The following is an 18663-nucleotide window of genomic DNA, read 5'->3' on the forward strand; positions in this document are numbered from 1 at the left end:
CATGCATTGTGTAAATCAATACACCTAATTATTTTATTTTGATTGTAGCACACACTGAATTTACTACTTCAACTTTCAGTGTTTGGCGTCATTATTAACAAGAGATCATTTATTTAGTCGGTTACCAAATAGTGTCCAGTTTACCACAAAGCAGTTTTATACTAAATTTACGACAATGTAATCTAGTTACTAACGTCTAAAATACAACATTTAAGGTCTTCTTTTCTCATGCTAGTACGAATGTCAGGAATAAACAAATCGCTTATTAAATAATGGTACTATGTAAAGTAATTGTGTCATTCCTTTTTCAACGGGTCCGATGTCACGCGACCTTGTTTACGTCTTTAGGATTTTACGTACGCTTAACTTGGATAGTAATGCGTGTTTCGTCCATGTCATTCGAGATTCTTATAATCTATACTCCTAAAAAAAAAGTAGGAGAACCTGAACTTTCAATTTCGATAGGAAGTATTATAAGCGTTAACAAAGACAGACATCTGAAGAACGCACAACCATTTCTCTTTATCGCCATTCTGCAACACAACGCATGGAATGCACGTGCGCAACGCAGTAGCCCCATACACGTGCATGGGGGAGGCTGTAGGTGAATTCGTAGACTAGACTGGTATATATGTCGTAGACGGATTGAGCGGTGGATTCGTAGACGTTATTAAAATGGGAAAAGTTCAACCTCAATGATGATGAAAATCGACGAAAAGTGTTTGCATTTTGTTAAATAAATAAAATATATCAGGTAAGTATGATCGGCGGTGAAAATATGCTTGAAATAATAAAATAATAAAATATGCTTCACAGCGGTCCACGTCCGACAAATTTGTGTAAAATTAAAAGATATGTATTAGGTAAGTATCGTCATTCAACATTCAACTACGCAGACCAGCAGAGAAGTAGCAGAAAACACTTCTTAAGAAAACACATCTCCTACACAGAGTATTTCGCAATCAAAATCACAACAACTCAGTGAAACCTGTTAATCCACATTCACAACAACTCAGTGAAACCTGTTAATCCTTCCACAACAATGAGGGGCGGTGGGGTAGCCTAGTGGTTAAGGCGTTCGCTCGTCACGTCGAAAACCCGGGTTCGATTCCCCACATGGGCACAATGTGTTAAGTCCATTTCTGGTGTCCCCCGCCGTGATATTGCTGGAATATTGCTAAAAGCGGCGTAAAACTAAACTCACTCACTCACTCCACAACAATGAAAACAGTCGGGAAATTATGATGAGTAGACTAATTTTGTCCTTTCATCATTTTCGTTATACACATTCTAAGTAAAAATCAAACTTAATATATACTATTATTCAATTATTAATACACGTCTACGAAATCACCGTCTACGAACCAGTCTGGGTTACGAATCCACCGCGTCTACGAACTGGTTTAGTCTACGAAATCACCGTATCTCCATGGGGTGTCATTCTTGATTTTGACGGTTTTCAAGAAGGTTGACAAATCACTGTAGACCATTAATTTTAACAATCATCTTGCCTCACACAGTTGTTAGTGTTTGTTTGTAGCCGGGTTATTTCTTTTTTGTTGTTTGAAAATGAAAATCGTACACATGCAAATTTCACGTCATACACCATTTATCTTTCAAGAGCGATTACTGTACAAACAACTATGGTCATAAGGAAGTGCAAGTGGTGATGCACTCTCAAAACATTCATTATTATCATATCAACATTGATTGACTCCGATATATTCCCCAATTTTTTCAACCGTATACTAAAAATGAAGTTCCACTACACTTTAAAGAGTATATATACATATTGCCAGAATACTGGTTAATTGTGCTAATGTTTATAACTCCCAGACAAACGTAACTTCCATCATATACATATATTCACAACTAATTATTTATTATGTTTTCTCTCTCTCTCACACTCTCACACACACACACACACACACACACAAAATTTCGGATTTTATCTGCATTGTACGTAGGGCGCCATTTAATAGCGTACGATTGCTGCGTGATCAGCATGACCCGTTTGGCTGAGGACTGGTCAGTGTCATCTGCTAGTAGGGTACATGGGATATCTCCATTGACGAGCACATCCTGCTCCGTGATGAGGTCATTGAGGTAGACAAGGCACATGGAGGCAGAGAGTACTCTCCCTTGTCCTACACTTTGCTTTATGTAGAACGCCCGGCTCGTACATCCGTTATTAAGTATATATGGACATGAGTGTTCATAGCTGTGATTAACAAGGTGCCAGGCACGACCTTATATTCCAAGATCAAACAGTTTCATTTGTTGACTAGTATGCCAAATCAGGATCGAATGCGTGATCCTCTCTGTGTATACTTAGAATTGATCGGGGTGGTCAGGCTCGCTGACTTGGTTGACACATGTCATCGTATACCAATTGCGTGGATCGATGTTCATGCTGTCGATCACTGGATTGTCTGGTCCAGACTCGATTATTTACAGACCGCCGCCATATAACTGGAATATTGCTAAAAGCGGCGTAAAACTAAACTCACTCACTCACTCCACAACAATGAAAACAGTCGGGAAATTATGATGAGTAGACTAATTTTGTCCTTTCATCATTTCGTTATGCACATTCTAAGTAAAAATCAAACTTATTATATACTATTATTCAATTATTAATACACGTCTACGAAATCACCGTCTACGAACCAGTCTGGGTTACGAATCCACCGCGTCTACGAACTGGTTTAGTCTACGAAATCACCGTATCTCCATGGGGTGTCATTCTTGATTTTGACGGTTTTCAAAGAAAGGCTGACAAATCACTGTAGACCATTAATTTTAACAATCATCTTGCCTCACACAGTTGTTAGTGTTTGTTTGTAGCCGGGCTATTTCTTTTTTGTTGTTTGAAAATGAAAATCGTACACATGCAAATTTCACGTCATACACCATTTATCTTTCAAGAGCGATTACTGTACAAACAACTATGGTCATAAGGAAGTGCAAGTGGTGATGCACTCTCAAAACATTAATTATTATCATATCAACATTGATTGACTCCGATATATTCCCCAATTTTTTCAACCGTATACTAAAAATGAAGTTCCACTACACTTTAAAGAGTATATATACATATTGCCAGAATACTGGTTAATTGTGCTAATGTTTATAACTCCCAGACAAACGTAACTTCCATCATATACATATATTCACAACTAATTATTTATTATGTTTTCTCTCTCTCTCACACTCACACACACACACACACACACACAAAATTTCGGATTTTATCTGCATTGTACGTAGGGCGCCATTTAATAGCGTACGATTGCTGCGTGATCAGCATGACCCGTTTGGCTGAGGACTGAGCAGTGTCATCTGCTTGTAGGGTACATGGGATATCTCCATTGACGAGCACATCCTGCTCCGTGATGAGGTCATTGAGGTAGACAAGGCACATGGAGGCAGAGAGTACTCTCCCTTGTCCTACACTTTGCTTTATGTAGAACGCCCGGCTCGTACATCCGTTATGAAGTATATATGGACATGAGTGTTCATAGCTGTGATTAACAAGGTGCCAGGCACGACCTTATATTCCAAGATCAAACAGTTTCATTTGTTGACTAGTATGCCAAATCAGATCGAATGCGTGATCCTCTCTGTGTATACTTAGAATTGATCGGGTGGTCAGGCTCGCTGACTTGGTTGACACATGTCATCGTATACCAATTGCGTGGATCGATGTTCATGCTGTCGATCACTGGATTGTCTGGTCCAGACTCGATTATTTACAGACCGCCGCCATATAACTGGAATATTGCTAGTGCGGCGTAAAACTAAACTCACTCACTCTGTGTATACTGGGAGATTATTTCTCTCACGATAAAGGTTGGCACTGCAGCGCCGTATCCTTTACGAAAACCGCTTGAAGTCGATGTGGCAAATCTATATATGGACACTTTTCAGAGGATTCAATACCACTCAAAGGTACCTTTTCGAATATTTTTAATAATGCTGATCATGTCAAAGTTATTCTTCTGTAATTCGAGGGGTCGGACTTCACTTTATTGTTGCCTTTATAAAGAGAGATGATTGTACCAGTCCTGAAGAAGCTTGGAGTATAACAAAGCAGTGTTATCATGTTGAATAAGTTCGTGAGATGTTTGAGAAACGGCACCCCCCTCCATTTGTACTGCAGTCTGGGCCTGGTGCTTTTCTTAATGTCAACTGTCTAACGACATCCTTTATCTCTTGACATATAAAGTTTTCTTGTAGTATAGGGTCACTCTTCTGTTTATTCATTGCCTATATCTGTTCTTTTCGATTATCTATTTCATCTTGGAAGTTTTTGTCAAATTCCGGTCTCTCCAAGGGAGACAATAGGTTAGTACTTCACTTTCCTTTAAAAAATCGATAATAAAATGAAAATTAACATCATTAAAAAGATCCTTAACAGTTTTAACACTGAAATATTTACCCCTTGTAATGGAAAAATCAATACAGTCAAGCATGCTTGACCGTGATTCTCTCATCACAAGAGATACAAAATGGAGGATCCTCACCTTTTAACAGGTATTCATGAGTATATCAACTATGGCCAATGCGACGTCGTCGCATGATGACCTCTTCAAATCTGGACTGCTAGCTTTGTAATCAGAGTATGGAATAAGAAGTGGTGTCACAGATTTGTTGAGTGCTGCCTTAGCAGCAAGATCGGCCATTGTGTTCCCAGAAATACCAACGTGGCTGGGTAACTAACAGAGGACGATGTCATATTGGCCAGTAGCACGATGGTGCAATAACAGTGTAATCCCGGGTTATTTACAGTTGGTCTGAGTAACGAGGGTCACGTGAGCTATGTGTAAAGGTGAGTGGGTGAGTTTAATTTCACGCCGCGTTTAGCAATAATACAGCAATATCACTGTGCGGGACACCAGAAATGGGCTTCACACATTGTACCCATGTGGGGAATCGAACCCGGTCTTCGACGTGACGAGCGAACGCTTTAACCACTAAGCTACCCCACCGCCCCGTATATGTAAAGAGTCGGGGAAACCAGCATATTAAAAACATAAGCAAACATTCCAGTCGTGTGTATCATGGAGAAAGGAGGTCACATGGTATGGCTGTGTTGACGATCAATTGTGTCAACCAAGCGTTCACTTGTACTTCATTTTATAAACCATTATGAGGCTTAGTTTCATGTCATTTCCTATCCCATCATGCCAGCCGACGGTTGGAAAGAGTATTTGTCAAGCATTTATGTTAATACTAAACCCCAGCTTCTTTCACGGGTCCGACAAAACTGTATCACAAAAGGATACAAGTTTTATATCACATGAAGAAGTCGTTAACTCAAGATGCTTATTCACTTCAGATAAGTTAAACGTTCAAGCGGAAAACAAGTGGTAGACAGACGTAATGGCGGCGAAGAACGATATGATATAAAAATGTTGAATTTTACAGATTATATTTTGTACATCAACGTATTGACATACAACTCTTTTGAGTGTCATATACCCTCACCGCAGCCCTGAAATCCACACCTCAACAACCTCATCATTAATGGCGCAAAGATTAAGGACAGCCCATCTGACAGATGATCGGTACCAGAATGATACACCTAATTACATATGATTACAACAACCATGCAATTTCTGAACTGTCAACTGAATTTAATAATACAAGTACACAGATATGATATATTAATACTTAAACTGAACAAAACAGTTGTTTTGCATATATACAGATACGTCTAAACATTTTTATACATTATAGTTCAGAACATTATGTACAGAAGCTACAGTTTTGAACAAGAAACTATTTTAAAAACATGAAAACAATTAGTCAAACGTAGCAGGAACAAAAATAATATTTTATACAAGATTGGAGATTACACAAATTGAGTCATTTTACCTTCAGAAAATAATTAAAGGGGGAGCATGTCCCCGGACCCCCCTAGATCATCGGCCACTTTGCTCCCCCCTCCCCCTCCCTCAGTAAGAAAACTTAACTAAGGCCCTGTCTTTGGTAATTTGCCATAATGTAGATAAAGTGGTCATATTATTCAACATGCAGTTTAAATTTTATATCGCTATTTGTACATCCATATTAATCGGTCGTATTCGTGATTTCGGAGATGGTACGGTGTTCTCCATGTTTTTCATGCAACTCATGCTGCACGTGCTGTTCACAAGGACCAGCCCTATAAAATGCACCCCCCAAACCTGGTTGAAACATTCACATTACGTCAGCAGGATGCCGCGACTCACGACAGCTCAGAGGAACCAGGCGCCAGGAAGACTTGAAGCTGGCCACACTGCACAAGCCGTTGCCAGTGACTTCAAGATCAACGTTTGGACCATCTACAGGCTGCAGCAACGTTTCCAGGCCACCAACACCACAAATGATCGCCCCGGTACTGGCAGACCAAAGGTGACCACAAGACGACAAGACCGCCATGTTGTGCGACAGCATGTACAGAATCCCTTCATGCAGGCATCCGAAACAGCACGCCAGACAGTGGGAACACACGGAAGACCAATCAGTACTGATACAGTACGCCGACATCTTAACAGCGGGAACATCCATTGCCGTAGACCTTACCGTGGAGCTATCCCCACCCCTCGTCATCGGCGTGAACGGCTACAGTTTGCCCTACAACACCAAAACTGGCGATACAGGCAATGGAGAACTGTTCTGTTCACAGATGAGAGTCGGTACTGCGTATCAACTGCAGATGTCAGAACAAGACTGACTGACTGAGTTTGGTTTTACGCCGCTTTTAGCAATTAGAACAAGAATATGGCGACGACGTGGCCAGCGTTACTCAGACCAATGTGTTATGGAAAGAGACTCATGAGGAGGTGCAAGCATCATGGTATGGGGTGGAATAGGCCTGAACAAGAGAGTGGTATTCAAGAACCTTGGCCCAGGGAGAGGAGGCATCACAGCGGTGCGCTACATCGACCAAACTCTCAGACCCCACGTCATACCACATTTTGCACGTCACCGGAACAACATTTTCCAGCATGATAACGCCCGTGCCCATACTGCCAGAGCTACATGGGACTTCCTACAGCAGAACGGTGTCAACATTATGCAGTGGCCAGCCCTTAGTCTTGGTTTAAACACAGTTGAACATCTTTGGGATGAAATTCAGAGGAGACTGAATAATGTCATACCAAGGCCAAACACAGCCGATTTATTGCGCCAGGCCTTTCTCAGAGTGTGGTTCAAGGTGCCAATGGCCATCATCAATCGATTGGTGCACTCCATGCATAGACGCTGTGCTGCAATTATTGCCGCTCGTAGTGGTCACACTAGATACTGAAGTCAAGAGTCTGAATGGACTGCAAACGTTCACGTAATGTCTTGGAATTGTGCTGAGTTATTCATTGATGTGTCAAGATAGTTTTTGATCTGCTTATTATGTACATTTCTGTAATGATTTGATAACAGTGCCTATCTAATTTTGAATTCGTACTGACGTTTTTTTTGCTGCTGAGTATATTTGCATCTTTTCGTGCGATCATGTTATGTAAGTCAAGTGACATCTCGGCTTTCGTCACCTGGATCTTAATGCTCGGACAAGATGTTTAATGAGAAAACATTTGCATAAAGAATATTTGTCACAGGTCGCCACCTAGCACGATACGTCCAGTAAGTTCCATAAGTTACGTATATATGACGATTTGTTGCTTAACACGTTCAGAAAAGCATTATTGTACCCAAATATAAACAGAAGAACGTTCTGGATTTTCCTTTTTTCACTTTGAAAGAAGCTATGCAATGCACAATGGTTACTCACATATACTGTGATTCAATTTGAAGGTAAAAGAATATTACCAAGTGGACAGATCTCAATAACTGTTCTTTCACAATATATTGCAATACGTATCGCAATACAGAAGAGTGTATCGCAATATATCGCCATACGAAATTTGGGGCAATACACAGCCCTAGTTCTTAATATTCGTTTTAAATGGTATTCTGCTGGGTGCATTGTCCATGAATATAAGAAAGTTATGTAAGATTATTTTGGTAATTTTCAACACTTGTACGTGTCTAACTTGTACGAGTTACCTCATTATATTCTATGCACTTTCCTCAGCTGCGCTACATCACGTGTATTCTGTTTTCCAATGTAATCTAGAGTGTCTTCACTTCCGTGTAATCTTTGCAATTGTTTATTGCAAGATATATTGTCAATAAATTATTAATTCACATGATTTTCAGACCAATTAATTGTCTAAACTTGTAATTTTGCTTGTTTTATTATATAATGTAGCCCTCATGAGCTGCCCCGAATAAAGACAGGCCACTAATATATAGCTGCTTCTCTTGGTTATTTTAAGGTGTTGCGATCCCAAGCTAATTTCCCCACAACAAATTGTAGGTATTATAGAAGCGACAAAACCCTTTCCACATCCAGAAGAAATCTCTGTTAAAAGCAGAGTCGACTGAACAAATGAAACAATATGTCACCATGCGATACGATGACAGAGCACGTGTTTATGAATCGCTATCAAATAATGATGACACCAGGTGTTCGCGAGAAGCTGAGTGTATTCTGCCCTGCCGGTGGCACCCGTCGTAAACATACGCTGAGTCTAGTCAATTGTTCACCTGAAATAATTCGGGAACGTATGGTATAAGTAAAAATAGGGAATTGTATCATCATTTTTGTCAGTGATGCATCAAATTTGGAAATTTCCTCCACATGTCCACCATAAATCGTCTTGAAAACTTTACTGGGGCCTTGAATGTTGTAACCTTGATCAAACAACTTCTTAGCAAGTGTGGCCTGACGCTCTTTGAAATCCTGATAGAAAGAGCACGGTCGATTGTACCTCAAAAGTTGTGAAATGTAAACACCAAAGGTTGGAGCTGTTGGAATATTGCTCGACATGAAAGGGAAGTGGAAATCATCCCTTTTGTCATACAGACTTGTGGAGATTTTTCGTGTGAATCTTTATGTATAGATCTAAACATGAAACAGTTGAGGTAGTCTCACTTGTCTCCTTAATTTCAAGTTCAGTGGAAGGCAATTGGCTATTTGATGGTTATTGAACGATATTAAATCATCTATAAACCGGAAGCTTAAAGGTCACATGCAACGTAAAACACAACTTTGCAGATTCTGATACCTTTCGGTATGGACTTACCGAAACAAATCATCAAAAATGCAAATTCAACTTATAAAGTTGAAAAATAACGCGATGAAAAAACCGCGCGAAATCGTAGTTCAAACGATTCACTAACTTTCCCCCAGCGCTTGGGGGAATTGAAGTGGTTTCAACAGCTGGGCTGCGCTCATAGCACATGCGCAGTGAAATAGGTTCGCGGAGCTTGGAAGCGGGTTGTCCGGTGAATATTCGGTGAAGGCTTTGGTGTGAGCTATTTTTCTAATGTTTTGTTGATATTTCACAGGCGCGAGCTTTTTATATGTTATTACAGTAGATTACCGATTTAACTGTTTATATAATTTCATTTGTCTATTTCACCACACGTTCTTCTTACCGAGTCACTTTCTCAGTTCGATACTTAAAAGCAATGTCATTATTTAGCGTCGACAGAATTTCTAACTGTGATATAGATATGTCGTTGTCACAGACAAAACTCAATGTCTGTTTTATTGGCACCTATGTGTCTGCCTGCCCGTCTGCTAATGACAATATTCAATACACAATTTCAATCACTGACCACATGCAATTTGAACTTAACACCTATCAGGCTATACACCATAAACAAAACGCATTGATTTATGGAGCGAGTTCGGTCTCTGTCACATTATGTAATTACACAGACAGGCAGGTGTGATACTTGTACACATGACATGTTATGATGTCTGTTGATTGCAAAATGTTATACACAAAAATGAGCATGTATTTACAAAACCCAACATCTCTATATATACACACACAATGAGCCGTGAGGGCATCTGCAAATGAACCAGCCGTTACACTTGAGTGCACACCCACCCGCTCTGACTGGGTTCGGTATCCCGGCTGCTTCGTTTCTTGGGAAGTAAACCCCCAAAAGTACAAAATATTGCACTTTTTTTGATTTGCGATTGTACGCTTATAATTTTGATTTTTTTGCATGTTTTTTCATAACCAGCAATGTATATTATATGTCATGAATAAGTGATAAATTGTGTTTTAATTATGTTTGACTTTTTTTGGTTGCATGTGACCTTTACAAATGCCAATTTCTTGTTGATATCACTTAAGTGATATGTTTCGTTATGTATCCCCATACTGTTTACTGCAGTATAAGTGAGATCTGATTCAGTTTGCGAATGACCAAACTTTTGAAGATTATTTAAGTTCTACTTTAATACACTGCATCCTAATAATTTGATTTCAGATTAAAACATCTTATTCCGAATTCGTGTGATCCTATTTCAGGTACTAAGAAATACTGTATTTTTACATATTAGATATAAATCTATCAGTACCAGTTTGATGTGTCTGGTCATGAGTTAACTAACATAATGATTATATATTTATTGTCATTACATGTGTCATTAAGCCATTATAATATTCTCTGATCCATTTCATCGTACAGCATTTATTTCATTCAATGTTTTGAATCCCACATGATGACATGAGAAATGCTACTGTTCCAGTTCAGTTCGTTCTTCAAGTGTTCCAACCAATATAGTCATTATGGTTACAAACGGCCTGATTTTAATACCTATCAAGATAGATGTTATATATGAGTGTATGCACACACATTCACACAAAACATACGTAATTTGTGAATTCTGTTCAGACGAAAAAGAAATATCTAATTTGTTAAAAATCACTACATAAAATATTTTCCCTCACTCTGAGAGAAGCATGGCATTATTCGTTAATTTTTAAATAATGTTATCTGCATAAAAGCAGGGATTATAAAAAATCTGAAACAAACTTCCGTATACTGCCATTTCACCAACATTGCGACATTGACCATGGAATCATGTTAATTGCAGTCTGATTTTAATGTCATAATTATGCGAGGTTCCTCATTCACACATTCATACAAATTGACAACTCAACACAAAACAATATGCAACCAACCAAATTCAATACAATACAACTTTCACCGCCTGTGCATACCACACTGTTGACGAATCTCTCAGGTGTGTTAGAGCGATAATCACATCGCAACATGTTTAACAAACCTACAACTCAGCAGATTGAAATAACTTACCTTTTAATAAGAAAAGCAATGGATTGAATAACACGACGTTTCTGGATGGATGTCAACTTCTTTATTGGCATACAGTAGTTGACATCCATTCCACTTCTAAATGCCCTTCAAAGATGTAACTTTCTACCACATGTTTCTTTGAGAGGCATAGAAACTTGGGTGTATTCTCTTTTTGCCTGCACTTTACTTGGCTATAAGCGGATTAGGGTTAACAGTCCAGTGTACGCCTTGTTAATTGGTAAATCGTAACTGCCTTGAATCACTCATCTATTAACAGGGGATTAGGTCTTGGGGCGTGCAAACTACAATCATTTACCATCACCCACCAGTTATCTCTCCTTGTGGACATTTCCAAAATTGGAAATTTTTGGAAATCTCATATTTCCAAAATTGGAAATGTCTTGGAAACATCATCTTTCCAAAATTGGAAATGTCTTGGAAACATCATCTTTCCAAGACATTTCCAAGCTTGTAAATGAGGACTTTTTTCCAGTGTATTCAACCACTCCATGGCCAGGCTTTGATAACATGGTAATATTGATGCGTCATACCATGTCACCAAGCATGGCCGAGTCTATAGTCGCCCCTCACCACTGTAACTATAGTCTCACCTGTGTGCAGCGTTGTTATACACACTGCAGTGTCAATGGTTCATCAGAGGTTTAGGCTAGATCTATACATGTACTATCAACTAGGTTCCACACTATTGGTTCCTCCAATAGACTTATTGCGGTATCGTTTGGGAAAATATCACACCTATGGTTTCACATCTACATATTTGTAGATATGTTCTAAATAATAGTGCAACTTCCACTGACGGTCTCTGCTTCCTAAACCACTATGATGTAACTACGGATATAAATTAGGTGTCATTTGACGTTACTTGTACTTGGTTTGAGCAGTTATATAACAGTCTTCCTGCTCTGATAGTTTAGTTCACGTTTGTAGAGGAAACTCCAGATCTTCCATTAATAGCATCTATAATATATGATAGGGATTTAAGGTACTTTGATGATACATGTAACTCTGTAGCATTCTGAAGAATGCATGATGCCCCGATCGATCTGAGAGCTGTACTGAACACTTACGGACAACCATCCATCTATCGTTCTGAGTGAGTAGAAAACATGCTACACCCACCTCCTTTCAGTCTGAATCCAGATACAGACCCTTCCCGCCTTCTTTCTTGTACCCGTGAAGATCCGGGTGGTCAGGTATCTCAATTGCGTAGATCGATCCTCATGCTGTTGACCACTGGATTGTCTGGTGCAGACTTGATTATTTACAGACCGTGGCTATGTACATGGAACATTGATGAGTGTGGCGTAAAACTAAACTCACGATTTCTTTCTGTGTGGTGAAAGTGATATATGTGATATCCACCTCCATGTCATGAGGAGAGGGGAGAGATGTATAATGGTTATATATCTAACCAGTGTGCTTTCCAAATTTTGCTAGCCAGTCGAGCTAGCTATGCCTGAAAGTTACTAGTCTACAAAATAATTCACTATCCCCAAATTTGAATGTAGAAACTAAGCAAAAGATTTTAAAAATAGACTAGAATAATATATTGTCGGCATGGCACGGGTTTCATTATTAAGCTGCTAATGTGATGAACATTTCTATTAGGCCATAATCTTGCATGATTTAAAAGTGTATTATAACTTAACAAGTCGGAGAGAGGTATATTTATGACCCTTGAAAATTCACTAGTGGCCCGACTGGATTTTTGGTAGCCACGGGCTATTTAACACACTTTATTATATATACAATATACATCTCTCCCCCCGCGTACCTTTATTCTGTGTGGCGTTCTGTGTGATGTTCACCCGTCCTAGTCTTTTGTTCTCAACACTTTTATTACATGTAATTTGTTTGGCCTCAACTCTGAGCCGTATTCAGTTGACCGACGTATAAGTCATTTAGAAAATAGACACACGTATAAGTGCAGCAAATTGGGTGACAAACACCTGAATGTGGAAAAACATATTCATACCTAATTATAATCAGAATTATTTCAGAAACACAAATTAGTGTTTGAACTATTTTAAATAACGTATTCTATTCTGTGATATTATTGTGACCACAAAGTGAAGAAGAAACAGAATTCATTTCAGATAATCCTTTTCAAATAGGATGACATTATGTTTCCATTTTAAATTAACACAATGAATCGCCCGATATATGCGAATGAATAATACGGTTGACCTGTATAATGATTAAGAACACTTAAGAATTTTTCCAAATTATAGTGGAGAAATAAATGTGGGTTACATATTCGCAAATGAATGTGGAAATAAGTACCGCAGCAAATCGGGTTTTACGAAATTGTGGTCTGTTTATCCCAGTTCTGGTCGTATCCCAGTTCTGGTCGGTACGTGCGTCCACGTTTCCGCGGAAGAAACCTCTGCTGTCACAGACCATATCGTGGTCCTATCCTCACCGCTCGTCACCGCCCAGACCGATTGCAATGGGCAACTCAGCATCGAAATTGGCGTTATCGACAATGGAGAACTGTGCTTTTTTCTAATGAAAGCAGATACTGTCTCGACAGCCGATGGCAGAGTGAGAGTATGGCGAAGGCATGGGGAACGGGTTTTTAATTTGTGTATTGATGAAAGAGACTCGTGGGGTGGCCCAGGCATCATGGTGTGGGGTGCAATCGGTTTGAACCAGAGAGTTGACCCCGTGGTGTTCGAGAATCTCGGTCAAGGACGAGGAAATGGCGAGACAGCTGCTCGCTATATTGACCAAGTCATAACACCCCACGTAGTACCACATTTTGGACGTCACAGAATCACATCTTCCAGCAAGAAAACGCTCGTGCCCACACTGCCAGAGCAGCATTGGACTTCCTAAGACAACATGGCATCCAAACCCTACAATGCCCTGCACTCAGTCCGGAATTTAGTCCACTAGGGCGAGATTCAAAGAAGACTGAATGACCTCTGGACAGCCTGGAGTATGGACCAAAGTGCCTATGGCCTTCATCATCCGGCTAATTCATTCCATGTACAGACGACGCAACGCCGTCGTCGATGTCCATGGAGGCCACACACTGACTTTGAGGTATCTTAATGGTACCATTTTTGGTGATTTTGTTTGTGTGAACTCTAAATGTGATTCTCGAAAATATCTGTCAAGTTTGAACTCAATCCTCCGTTTCGATTGTTAATTAGAGAGAATTAAAGTGAATGTTTTTTCCGATTTCTATTGCTAAACTCTTGAGTTGTTGTTTTGGTACCAAATTCTCTCCAGTACAAATTGCCCATTAAATGCATGGGAGTGCATATCGATTGAAATAATAATTAGGTAGACTATAGGCGAGTTGATATATCGACAACAAAGTACATGTATCGCCTTTATGAAAATATTAAAGCCAAATGCATTTTTCTAGCATTTCTGACAATACGTTTTAGTAAGCCATTTACATGAAAACCGAATAGTTTAAATGTTACTGGTAGTAGTATTCGCCATAGACGCTAGCATGTCAAAAAGGTGTTTGATGCGGGCCTCTAAGAAACGCACTTGCTCGATGAAAGCAGCAAAACGTTCGTTGAATCCTTGCGTCTCTGTCTTTTCCTCTTGGCGACTGTCGCGGACATTGTCAACTTCTGAGGTGGAGAAAAATAAGTTCTTGTAAAACATGACAGACGAGCAGAAGTGAATATTTTATGTACGCATTGCGCGTTACACGAGTATAAATTACATTTTCTCACCTGAAGTGATCTGTCGATTAGTCGTCGTGACGGTGATGGATTCTCGTGGCGTTGTTGTCACGGTGGTGGACGTCTGTAATAGTGCATAAGACAAAAAATGTTTTATTACCTTGAGGAATTTATTTTGATCGGAAGTTTAGCTTAGTTTTACCCTTTGATCGGAAGAATCCGAATCACATGAAAGAAATGTACATATATGCTATTTAGTTTGAGATAAATGTGAGTAATCACAAATCAATGCAGTGAAAACAGACATTACCTCTAAAGTAAGCGTTGATTTCTTTAGAACAAGCAACAATATTTAATAAATTCCTCCTCTTCCTACCTATTTATCGATAACCATTAGTTTAGACTGGTCACCTAAATATACACACATCAATAGTATATAATTTTATCATACCTACCGAAGGACAAATTACTCCATTCAGATCAACTCGAACTCGAGATGGGCGTTTTATCTCCGAACAGCGCACGTCGCTCTCCGTCAACAAAAACAAAAGTCAAGTCAGGAAAGGCACTTCCACTGATTTTAAACGGTTTCTGCCATCCACTTCCCTTCACCCTCGCTACCCTGGGGTATGGCCACCAACCAGATTTCTACTTCCATCCCCGTGGCAAATCATCTCATCCTCGGTTAGATAACATCGGGGGACGCATAATCCTCTCATGTCAACCAAAATCACAACTACTACGATGGATGAAATAAAATTCATCATTTCTTGTCTAGCCTTCCTCTGCGATTGATCAGGACAGACGAAGTTTGACCAAATGTCACCTGACCATTCGTTCAGTAAAATGAATTTCCCCGGCGTTGCTTGGTCGATCCGCTGAGGAGCGCCGCGCTTCTATTGGCTAAACAACGTATCGCTGAGCAGCGCCGCGCTTCTATTGGCTAAACAACGTATCGCTGAGCAGCGCCGCGCTTCTATTGGCTAAACAACGTATCGCTGAGCAGCGCCGCGCTTCTATTGGCTAAACAACGTATCGCTGGGCAGCGCCGAGCTTCTATTGGCTAAACAACGTATCGCTGAGCAGCGCCGCGCTTCTATTGGCTAAACAACGTATTGCTGAGTAGCGCCGCGCTTCTATTGGCTAAACAACGTATCGCTGAGTAGCGCCGCGCTTCTATTGGCTAAACAACGTATCGCTGAGCAGCGCCGCGCTTCTATTGGCTAAACAACGTATCGCTGAGCAGCGCCGAGCTTCTATTGGCTAAACAACGTATCGCTGAGTAGCGCCGCGCTTCTATTGGCCTAAACAACGTATCGCTGAGTAGCGCCGCGCTTCTATTGGCTAAACAACGTATCGCTGAGTAGCGCCGTGCTTCTATTGGCTAAACAACGTATCGCTGAGCACACCTGGCCGCGACCGAGAGAAGTGATTCCGGTGTAAGCGACTCACTCCGGGCAGTGATGACTTTGATAACATTTTGAATGCCGCTCGCTTGTTGGTTCTCATTTCGCCTACTTCACTATTTACCTACATCCCAACTTGCCTTCACCAGGTACTGTAGGCGAATAGGGACAGCATAAACACTCCTTGTGAAAAATAATGATCTCGCCTGAGAGGCAAAAAGTTATTGTGATTGAGTTAGATAGGTCAAAGAGATTGTAAAAATGATCTAAAGAATTACAGAAGCATTTCACTTATAGATTCCACTTGTAAGATATTAATGTCTGTTATGAAAAGCCACCTTTAAGTATGGTGTGAGGTGCATAATATTAGTGAATCAAAAGCTGGTTATAGGGCTAATTACTCTACTGGTTATAGGGCTAATTACTCTACTGGTTATAGGGCTAACTACTCTACTGGTTATAGGGCTAATTACTCTACTGGTTATAGGGCTAATTACTCTACAAGTGATCACATATTTTCCTTGCAGCCCTAACTTCATGTAGAAAAATGGGTTGAATACTTTATTGCCTGTTTATAGATTTCTCTAAGACATTTGATACTTTAAAACACGATGTACTTTTCCAGTATCTATATGTTAGAACAACTGGTTTATCAATAATGTTGTCATGTAATATTTTTACTCACCAAAGTGATACTTATGTGTATTAATTCCACAATTTGTTATCATTTTTATGAACAAGCTGTGTACCACGATGGGACGTGATGGTAGACAAGATATTACAGTTCATCAGCTATGAATAATATTTTTTCACGCATTTTAGCTGATGTCTTAGCCATATCTCATGCATGTTCAGCTGCAAAGAAAGTTTACTGTGCTTAAAACTTTTTGTAAATCAATTTGTATGAATGTGAATTTAAAAAAAACTAACATTATTGTTTATAGAATTGACTTCAATGAAGTCTTGTGAAAAATGGTTTAATGATGGGGTTTCTATTGATGTTGTATCTTCATATACATACTTGTGTCTTGTTTAGTACCTCAAAGGTGATATGGAGCAAGGCTCAAATATGTTTAGTCTCCCAGGCCAAAAAGGCAATATTTTCTGTCAATAATTTTCAAAGGAAATTAGATAATTTCAATTGTGTAGATTTATTTAAGATATTTGATTGTATGATCAGACTATACTATGCTATGGATGATAAAAATTGAGACACTTCTTACTGCAATACCATGGAATCTGTCCACATCAAATTTTGTACAAATGCATTTAATGTTGGACAGTCTACTTGTAGCAATATGGTTTTATGGAATGTGGAAGAGTACCTTTGCAATTTGCATATATGACTAAGGCTATTACATATTGGTGTAGATTACTGTATATGCCTGATAATGGGTTACCAACACAATGTTATTTTATCTTTATATAATGTAGGTCACGGTTCATGGACAACAAAGATAAAAAAATATTCTATTTCAATATCGATTTGGCTTTGTTTGCATTAGTCTGGAGCTATGGGATCAAAAAGCTTTAGTTCATGATTTTTAAGCAAACATTGTATGATAATTTATTTCAATCACGGTGTTCATCTCATTTTATTACAGCAAATTCAAATCTATTTTGAATGTTGTAAGTTTAGGTTAGAATTTGAAAGTGGTAGATATGAAAATGTTATTTTTGAAGAGAGAGGTATTGCAAATCATGTAAATACAAGGGTATGTTTCTAGTGGAAGATGAATGGCATGTATCATATATTTGTGAAACATATTCTGTGTACATTATGAAATATTTTAGTATTTATCACACCATTAATAATTTTGCTTCAGTGATACACAGTGATGTAATAAGATGTAATAAGAGATGTCAGGGTATTTTTGTACCAAGCAATTAAGACAAGAAAAACGTAAGTGGACATTGTGTACATAATTGTGATGAAGTTTTGCATTTTTTGCTGGAGATCTTTTGCTGAAACAAACCATCTGTCTGTTTGCCTGTCTGTTTGTCATAGTGATGATCAGAAACAGTGAACTGAGATACTAGTACTTTCCATTCAGTGTAAAACATGTATTGACTTTGCATGATTAAATAGGAACAAATGGATTTACATCTCCACACAAAAAATATGTATCTGACGTAATGTTTTGTAATAAATCAGGGGACACAAATCACCTAATAATAACAAATCCCAGATAAATAAAAATATCATATTTATCATGTTAATCACTGTAAGGTCTCAATCGTTTTCTCAGAGACTGGGACTTCTTTCCTTTCAAAACTGATTTGGCATTTTCCGTCTGGGTTTGTCTTTGCACGTGTTTTGCAATGGCCCTTCCACGGAGTCTTAGGAATAGATCCACAATGTTCTCTAAGATTGCTGTTTTTAATTTATCCTCAGAGTCAGTTAGCTTGTCCCAGTAGTAAGA

The 18663-nt window shown here is 39.1% G+C and overlaps 1 protein-coding gene across 1 annotated transcript; it reads right to left on the minus strand.

The window, feature by feature from the left end:
• Positions 1-14332: 14332 nt before the first annotated feature.
• Positions 14333-16343, minus strand: LOC124253171 (keratin, type II cuticular Hb6-like). Its single transcript, XM_046686887.1, has 4 exons — positions 16287-16343; positions 15290-15364; positions 14886-14958; positions 14333-14780 (listed from the first exon to the last, which is right to left on the minus strand). Exons 1-4 carry the CDS (start codon positions 16341-16343, stop codon positions 14614-14616), a joined length of 372 nt encoding a protein of 123 aa, XP_046542843.1. The 3' UTR covers positions 14333-14613.
• Between the last annotated feature and the right edge of the window lie 2320 nt (positions 16344-18663).

The sequence above is a fragment of the Haliotis rubra genome, unplaced genomic scaffold (genome assembly GCF_003918875.1).
Source record: "Haliotis rubra isolate DU_JTF1 unplaced genomic scaffold, ASM391887v1 Scf534, whole genome shotgun sequence".
NCBI classification, from domain to species: Eukaryota; Metazoa; Mollusca; class Gastropoda; order Lepetellida; family Haliotidae; genus Haliotis; species Haliotis rubra.

Coding starts and splice junctions, on each gene's coding strand:
- LOC124253171 (XM_046686887.1), bottom strand. CDS start 16,343: ATGAGAACCAACAAGCGAGCGGCATTCAAAATGTTATCAAAGTCATCA. Junction 15,365..16,286: donor CAAAGTCATCACTGCCCGGA/GTGAGTCGCTTA, acceptor TTGTTGACGGAG/AGCGACGTGCGCTGTTCGGA. Junction 14,959..15,289: donor ATGGAGTAATTTGTCCTTCG/GTAGGTATGATA, acceptor GCACTATTACAG/ACGTCCACCACCGTGACAAC.